Source organism: Larus michahellis, chromosome 5 (assembly GCF_964199755.1).
Source record: "Larus michahellis chromosome 5, bLarMic1.1, whole genome shotgun sequence".
NCBI classification, from domain to species: Eukaryota; Metazoa; Chordata; class Aves; order Charadriiformes; family Laridae; genus Larus; species Larus michahellis.
Genome location: NC_133900.1, coordinates 1,315,483 through 1,323,752, shown reverse-complemented (window position 1 = coordinate 1,323,752; position 8,270 = coordinate 1,315,483). Strand labels below are relative to the sequence as shown.

The 8,270-nt window shown below is 41.6% G+C and overlaps 1 protein-coding gene across 2 annotated transcripts; it reads right to left on the bottom strand.

The window, feature by feature from the left end:
* Positions 1–3,596: 3,596 nt before the first annotated feature.
* On the bottom strand, positions 3,597–6,957 carry LOC141743721 (interleukin-8). Of its 2 annotated transcripts, XM_074588515.1 has the most exons (4): positions 6,767–6,957; positions 5,886–6,021; positions 5,021–5,104; positions 3,597–4,444 (listed from the first exon to the last, which is right to left on the bottom strand). In XM_074588515.1, the coding sequence occupies exons 1-4, from the start codon at positions 6,825–6,827 to the stop codon at positions 4,414–4,416; spliced, it is 312 nt and encodes a 103-aa protein (XP_074444616.1). In that variant the 5' UTR covers positions 6,828–6,957; the 3' UTR covers positions 3,597–4,413. The 2 variants fall into 2 exon arrangements, with proteins under 2 accessions (XP_074444616.1, XP_074444618.1); XM_074588517.1 differs by lacking the exon at positions 3,597–4,444 and having other exon boundaries at positions 4,901–5,104; positions 6,767–6,893.
* Between the last annotated feature and the right edge of the window lie 1,313 nt (positions 6,958–8,270).

Here is an 8,270-nt window from a genome sequence, read left to right as displayed (position 1 = left end):
CGTGCTCACTTAGAGCTCTTTGCCGATTACCTAAGTTTTTTAGGAGTCAGTTCTCATGTGTTGTTTCTGTGCCATTTGCAGGACTAACCACAGCGGTTGTGAGAGACACTGACGCAGCAGCTATAAAGAGGCATGCAGCCTTGGTCTTTCTTAAGAAGCATTAAGGATGGAAACATGACAGAACATGCTTGTTTCGGGGAGGTAAATACATACTTGTAGGCTAGTTCTGCATGGAAGCAAGGTGTCATGGAATCAAGCAAGTCTTGCTCATAAAAGAAGTTTCATTCTTTGAAAATAAATATTCCAGGACACAGATCATCCAAGGTACTTAGGTACCTACTTCCTATCTACATAAGGGGGCTGGGTGTCTTGGCAGCCTGTGGACAGGGAATCAAACCTGAGCTGTTGGATCTGCTCAGCAATCTCGCCTAACGCTGTGAAAAAGGCTCCCGCCCTCAAAGTACGGACGCTGGATCCACTTGTCAGGCTGCTCCTGAGGTAGTGCAGTTTTCAGCCTGGTGTAGTGGTATGAGATCCAAAATAAAGGATGGTTTATGGTAATACGATGGGCTGTCAGCGATTCCTAATGCAGAAGGCAAATATCCCATCTATAGCTATGGAGATGGTTGCAGATGGCATATAATTGTAAATTATTGTCACTGAGGAAACAGATCTGTGCGTCACAGGTTTGATGTTTTTATAGAACTGTGTACAATGTCTTATGGCAGTCAAAAAGATGTCTAGAGTTTTAGGAAGCATTTAGAATGGAATTATGGGGAAAAATAAGAGAAAATATGAGAAAATCATATTGCTTTCAACATAACATGTGTGTTGTTATATATATATATGTATATATAACATACATAACAACCAAATGTGTGCACTTCTACAGTGTGTGATTAAACGGTAGAAGTCATTGTCTCAAGATACTGAACAGGCCCAAAATATGATGGATTTGAAGAAAATGCATTGTAAGTACTGCAGATACGCAGCTGTATTAGTACAGTTTGCACTTGAACTCTTGTTAAGCATTAGATCTGACTAAAGGAAAACAGCTTATTCCTTTTGTAATTTCCAAATTGCGCTTAGATTCTCAGCGTACCTTCCAGATTCTTCCATGCATAGTATCTTCCTTTCTAGAAATCCACATAAATTGTGAAGTCATACGTGTACTGACTGGCACTAATAATTTTTATTATTAAAAATAATTAACTGCAGGGAATATTAAAATAAATTTTGACAATGGTTTTCAACAATAGAGATTTCAGGCTTATTTTTATAAGTGCCAAAATTCTTGTTTCACTTCTGCATACAGAAACAAAATGCCTGTTAGCTGACCCAGAAGTTTCCATGGCGGTCTGTATAATTTCCAAAGGATCCATTTCCTGTGGAGTCGCTCCTAATATCCTGTTATAAACAAGAATAAATGCAACGCTTGGAACAAGTCTGCAGTATCAAGCTGGTGCTACGTGCAATTTTCCTTGGATTTTCCCATGTTATGCGATAACAACATAAGAAATGCGGTCATTTCCAGAATGGGAGGCAATCTATAAACAAAAGCAATTAAAGCACGGATAATGCATCTGTCACCTGATGCATACCGGGAAGTTTGTATTAGCCAATATTCAGCACAGACAGAGGAGTAGAGGCCAGCAAACCAGTATTTGTATTCTCTATTCTTCTAAGGAAGAATTGAAAGTATGTTTGAGGGACTTTCCAGTATTTCTTTCAATGACTTCCCTTATGATTTGCAGTGTGTATACATTGGAGAGAAATACACTTTTGGTATTGTAAGAACAATAACATTGAAACTCGAGGGAATAAATTCCAGTTCATGATTGAAAAGGCTGCCAATGCAAGAGCAGAACTGGAGCAACCAAGCATGAGAGAGGGCATTTGAGAATAAAGAAATGACAGGAGGCTGTTGCTTGGCTGGTTGGTTGTTGCTAATGTCCTCTTGCCCCCAAACTGAAATTGTTGGTGAAAGAAAGAAGTGAAAGCTGTTTGGAAGGAAGATGAAGTAAGGGACCAAGAAAAGAGCTGAGGACAGAAAGGACCTGTAAACACCTCCACTACATTTAATTGCAAGGAGGGCAGTAGAGAAACGAATGGAGGGAGATGAAAACACGTGGCGGCTGTAACATGCAATGAGTGACCTTCCGACAGGGTTGTAGTTGCTAAATGATGTGGCCAAGGGGAGCAGAAGCTTACAAGAAATTGGGAAAAGGAGAAGATGGACAAGGACATGTAGTTAGCTCCAGTGAAATCTCAGGGTCTTTCCTTTAGTTGTGGTGCAAATGTCCTGACTCTGACCGTTTGGTCAGCTTTCTGGTATGTTACACAGGCATGTGCTCACACGCACACACACACACACACACACGCACAAAGGCACTTAAAAAATAGTCTACATGGTTTCAAAGGGTGCAGTTTTCTTCTGTGGCTTCTGCATGGCCTTATAACTGGAAGGCCACAGGCCGCATTGTTTAGAGTTCAAATGGCTGAATGACTCAAACTGATGCCAAAATAGAGGAGAGGACTGACATCAATTTTACTGTGAAGGGTCTCCAAGAAGCAGCAAGCCAAATATAGCGCTCTCATTTTACGATCACAAAGTTACCTGGCAGAAATCCTTCTGTTGTTTTAAGACTATCTAGAATGTAGGTAAAAGTGAAATGAAAGTGTGCATGCCTCAAATAAAGAGGTATACATTGGTTTAAAGCAATAGGCTTGGAACCTGTGCCCTCTCTCTCTCTTAAGGTCATTTATCTTCCTGAAGATGCCAAACACACCGCTGGCTTTCATTAGGCCACTGTTGCGGTTTGAGCTGATGATTTCAGAGAACTGTTAAGCATGGATGTTTTGCACAATGGTCTTACAAACTGCACTGGGACTCCTAGGGGAAGATGCATTACACCCATGAGAGCCCCCGTGGGACAGGAGGTGGGCTGGTAACAATGTGAAGCACCCCAGTTTATCTGCCAGAACCCTCCCTCAGTGTTCATGCACAGTACGAGCGCCTCTCTGCCGGAGGGCCGAGCACCCGTGTCTCTGCATGATGGGGAGGACTAGCCAGGCCTTTTAAAAGAGGCAGGCGTCGTGTACTCGGCAGTCTCCGTTTCAGGAATCAGAATAGGAAGCAGTTGTTGCACGAGGGCAAATGCTTGATATTTGGGTACCCAATGTAAAGGTCACAAATTCCCATTTTGATTGTCAATTAGTGGCCTTTTGATGTAGTTAAGATTTACAGCTCTGGGGCTGATCTGGTGCCTGGCAGTGTTTAGGCATCTGAGGGTAAAATTCGCTTGTCTGCAAGGTACTTAAATCAGGAGCCTTTCCCTGCAGCCCACCAGTCCCCGAGGACTGGGAATGGCCTGAAGAGAGGAGAGCGAGCATTTTCCCCTACCCTAAGAGTTTGCTGTTGCATTCGGTAATGTCAGGTTACCATAGCAGGGTGCGTTATGCTACCACGTACTAAAAATTTACATTTCAGTTCCAGCAATCAGGCTGAGCTGGCAAAAATGAAGCAGACTGTTTCCAAATAAAGTAAATGAAAATGTAAAATAACAAACAGATAACAAACAGATTTTTTTTTTTTTAGAAAACATTTATTGATACATTGTTAGGAATAATTACACTCACAAGCAAATTCTATATATGTAAGATGCAGTTTTTTCCATTAGCTGATTGAGTAGCTAATTAGACATACAACCAACTCCTTGTACAGAGCAATGAGATGGTGAATATTTCTTAAGAAATTAATAGTAGGAATGGAAAATCCAGTAGAAACTGAATAAATTATCATAATTTTAGCTCTTGTACAGAAACAACTCTATAAATACATTTATAAATATCATGGAAATCACAGTAAATAAGTACCAAACCCACTGTCTTAAAGATTCTGCAGGCTAGATTTTTGAAGTCATAAATCACAGTTCACAGTCTAGCCACAGGCTGACTGTGGTTCAAGAAACTGTTGTTGACACAACATACGAGTGCACTCCAGGGGAGCAGGAGGAATCACCAGTTTGCTGGTGTAATAGCAAAACAGTAAGGCTTAGTGTAAATAATCTGTGCTGTAAGTGCATTGCACTTAACTAGTTGTGTTTGGCTGAAATGGCTGCCAAGGGTTCTTCATTTCCTTTAGCAAACCACTTTTCCTATTCAGCATCTTCACTGTCAATGAACAGCGTGTCCCGCAGACAACGCTGGCCACTTTGAAAGACGTTCTTAAATAGATGCAGTTAAATAAATAAATAAGCAAATAAATAAATAAATAAACCAGTCCATAATGAACATAGTAGCAGTGATGCAGGGGGTGGAAGATGGTACACTGCCTGAACGATGCTTTTCCTGACTCTTTCTCTCAACGGAGGGGCGGGAGCAGTTCCCAGGTTTTTTCTGTCTTGGCGTTTCTTAGAGTGGTGAGTCAGAATTGAGTTGGGCCCTGTGAAGAGGTGAGGGAAGAGGATCATTTAAAAGGTGGTTCAAGAGCAGTTATCATTGCTTAGCATGGCACAAACAGTCAAGGATGAGCGGTCTGTTTCCAACTCTACATGCTATCTTGAGGCACAGAGAGAGTCAAGTCGACGTTTCAAAAGCAATTACTGAAATCCCAGTGAAGCCCAGCTAGGAAACTTCTGCAGCATGAGTTTCTGCATTTACTCCCATTAAGAAACTCATTAACTTGGAATATGGATCATTAACATATCCTGCTATAAGTACGGGCAAGATGGGGTTTATTAAGCCTCGTTTTTCAAAGGGAGCCAAGCACTTCTGTGTTGCTTTCCCTCCGGACGGAGTTGCCGATACTCAAAGGTTTAGTGGCGACGGATGGGCTTGAACAAGGACCCTGCAGCAGAGTCAGAAAGACTAAGACTCATTCTATAATTAAGCAGCAAGTTTCCTTCTTCTTTAAATCCGATTAAGAGGAAATGGAAAGTATCACTAAGAAACCTACAAATTGGCTTGTTTTGGGAAGTTTACCACTCAACTGCCCAAATTGAGAGGGAATGGGACTTACTTGGCCAAAATTGCCTTTACGATCATCTGTACCCAGGTAGCAGTGGGCTCCAAGCACACCTCTCTGCCGTCCTTCAGAGTAGCTCTGCAAAACAGGGAAGAAAGAAAAGTCAGGAAACCACTGCAGGGATTTGCTTTACTCACAGAATGTATATTGCATTTTTAGATTAGTTAGTGTAAATTCATCCCAAGTGCTCTAGGTTAGACGTTTTGTTATATGTGTACCACAGCTGAGGAGACTGAAACCACCCAGAAGTTGCGTGGGTTCCCATGCCTGCTCTCAAAGCAGTCACACGTTCCCCAAAATCTTTCTCAGTATATATAGGTACTTGGTTTGAATTTGTTTACATTAGTAGAGCTTTCTTACGCTACGATTGAAACCTCCAGTGGTGAAAAGGTGTTTCATCAATTTAAGGATTTCAACATTTTAGTCCCTCCTCCATGCTATTCAAGACCCGATTAGTTTCATTGTTTCCCTAAACCTGCTTGCAGGAACTTAATTTTCCTCTCCGAGACTGACGCACACTGTTTTAAAGGGAGTTTTGCCTGCCTAATGAATGCAGGATTTAAACTACGTTATCACCTTACGTATTAAGAACTGACCAGCCCTTGAAATTGATGTTCTACTGCCTGAAATATTTAATATATCCCATGACAGGTAAATAACAATCAGTTCAGGAATACGTAAGGTCACAGAGACGATGAAAAACGTGGTGTATTACTTAAAGCCATCTCTCAAAAGGATACCCAAATCCGACTACATCACATCAGCCTGCTAACTGTCATGTTTGTCATCAAGCATAAAAGCCCCTGTGGCGGCAGCAGATGACGGTGACAAAAAGGGAGGCTCTCGCAGAGCTACTTACATGACTTCGACGTTCTTGCAGTGGGGGCCGCTCTGGGTCAGCTTCACGTCTTGAATGGATCTCGGAGGGATGAACTTGGAATGAGTGGCTATGCACTGGCACCGGAGCTCGGTTCCCATCCTTGCCAGGGCCCGACCTGTGAGCAGAAAAGACAGATCGTGGTTTGAGAGGCGGTCCTACCATCCCCGTGTCAAGCATAAAGCACGACAGCTCTATTTTAACAATATTTGCAATTAAAATACTGCATTTGTCCAAGCTGCCTAAATCCTCACGGTGTAGAGATCAGTTGCTTATTGGTCTCAGAGCAGCTAACGCACATTTAGAACTGAATTCACATCTTTTTGAAATAAAACCACATATTTTGTGGTTACTTGTACTGACCGCACGGTACAGTTAGTTGCATCATTTTAATATCTGGATTGACAAACTGGCGACTATCCAGAAGACAGAGCCCTAGATTTTTTCATTAATTGGAGGCTTGTCTGTGCTCCTGTGCTCATATTGTTTGTTCTCCCTTGCCAGCTGTATATTACTTGCTTGAGGCGGTACAATCGTTAAGTAACAAATAAAAGATCATTAACTGTTCTTTGTGTGGGAAGGGGGAGAAACATTCAAACACTCAAGAAGAAGATCCCCTCTGTGCCGCACACGCTTCGAGTGACGCATAGACACAAAGCAAATTTCAGTTGCATCCTTAAAATTTTTCCCACAAGATGTCAGTAACTCTGCAGTACAAGGGCTACCTGGAAGACGCTGAAAATCTCTGCAAAGAAACTAATTTGCTGCAACAAATATAAAGCTGCCTCTCTGCAAGGACAAGCGTCTGGGCAGATGCCTAGGCAATACTGCAGCCGTGAGGAGCTTGGGAGGGATTTACTTGCCTTGAGACACAGCCGCTGAAATCAGGAGGAGAGCCAGGACAGCCACGAGTTTGCCGTTCATGATTAGGGAGGCGGTTTTGGCTGGGTGGTTCAGCTCTGGTTCTGTGGAGCAGTGACCTCTCTTGTCCCAGAGGATTGCGGATGCCTGGTCCGGGCGATGCACGGGGCTTATATACGGTTTTGTGCCCAGCCTGTGTGCTCTGCGAGCACGGGGATTGCGTTAGAGGAATTTCCCAGATGGGGTAAAAATGAGTCACATGACTGTTGTGAAACGCCTTCCTAGATGACGAGGAATTATTCTGCTGAGAATGATATAATGTATTAATTGATTAAAATATTGATATAATAGCCACGCATTCCAATTTCTTTTGTAGATTTTTGTGAATTTTGTGCTTTTTCTAATGCGTACCCTTATTTAGTAATATAACTTCATGATGGTTTCAGTTACGTTTATGTTATAAGTTTTTATTATTTTCTTCAGGGTAATAACTGTTCTTCATAGGAATGCCAGATCTAGACTTGAGATATTTAGTTTCTTATCTCCATTTATGGTGATAGCTTCTACTTATCGTATTTTACACCGGTGGAAATCGGGCAGTGCTGAAACCACTGAAAAGCTTTTTTCACTGGGGTGAGGATTTTTACCTCAGCGTTGTTTTGACCTTAATGATTTTATTTTTTTGTTCTTTTCTTTTTTTCAGTTCAAGGGGCATCTTACAAAGTAAATTCACCTCTAATACTACCGGTTAGTAAAGGAATTGAGGCTGCGCTAATCAAAGCTTCCTGTGGGAGGCAGATACTAAATTCTGAAGGGCTTTGAAAATCATTTTTCATGTCACATGTGTTGAGGAATGATAAAGAGAGGAACCATTGAATGCAAACAAAATAGCATGACCTGCCGAACGCAACTGCTTTTGTTTCCTTTGTGTGTCTAGATAGTTTTAATAAGTCTTTGCTGTAATCTTTTTCACTGACCGTAACCCTAGCTCTTAGCAAAGGGAAATAACATTACGTATTATGGCCCTGCTGTAGACGTTTCTGTTAAAGAACCTCATTGCACGAATGCTCAGTGTTTATTTTTGTTGCTGGTAGAGCTATTACCTTGCGAGGGAGACAATTTCAAGGGAAGACTTGGGCTCAAATGCCTATGGGTCGCTTAAATGAAAATTTCTTTTTTTAACCTGTCTGGAGTGCACATGATTAGGAGAAGCCATTCTGCTTCAGTGCCATAAAGACATTGTCCTTTTAACCATGATGACTTTTGCTGCTTCTCATCTCCAACCTCAGAGCTTCATGTGTCTGTCATCTGTGCCCAACTCTGAGTTAGTAAACACTCAATTAGCTTAACCTGTAAAGCATTATGAGTTATTTCTAGTAATAATTTAATAATTTGCCCATAATTTATTATGGTTTATTGTGTGCCATTTGTCATTAACTTACTTGATAAAAGGAACTTTGTCATGAAAATTCATCTGTTTCTCATCACTGTCAGCTGGCCTGAGAA

Bases quoted from the DNA above. Each gene is read 5' to 3' on its own strand.
- LOC141743721 (XM_074588515.1), bottom strand. From the start codon at position 6,827: ATGAACGGCAAACTCGTGGCTGTCCTGGCTCTCCTCCTGATTTCAGCG. The intron at 6,022-6,766 runs GCAAGTAAATCC...TTCTGCTCACAG, and splicing joins TTCAGCGGCTGTGTCTCAAG to GTCGGGCCCTGGCAAGGATG. The intron at 4,445-5,020 runs GTAAGTCCCATT...ACCTCTTCACAG, and splicing joins GTAAAGGCAATTTTGGCCAA to GGCCCAACTCAATTCTGACT.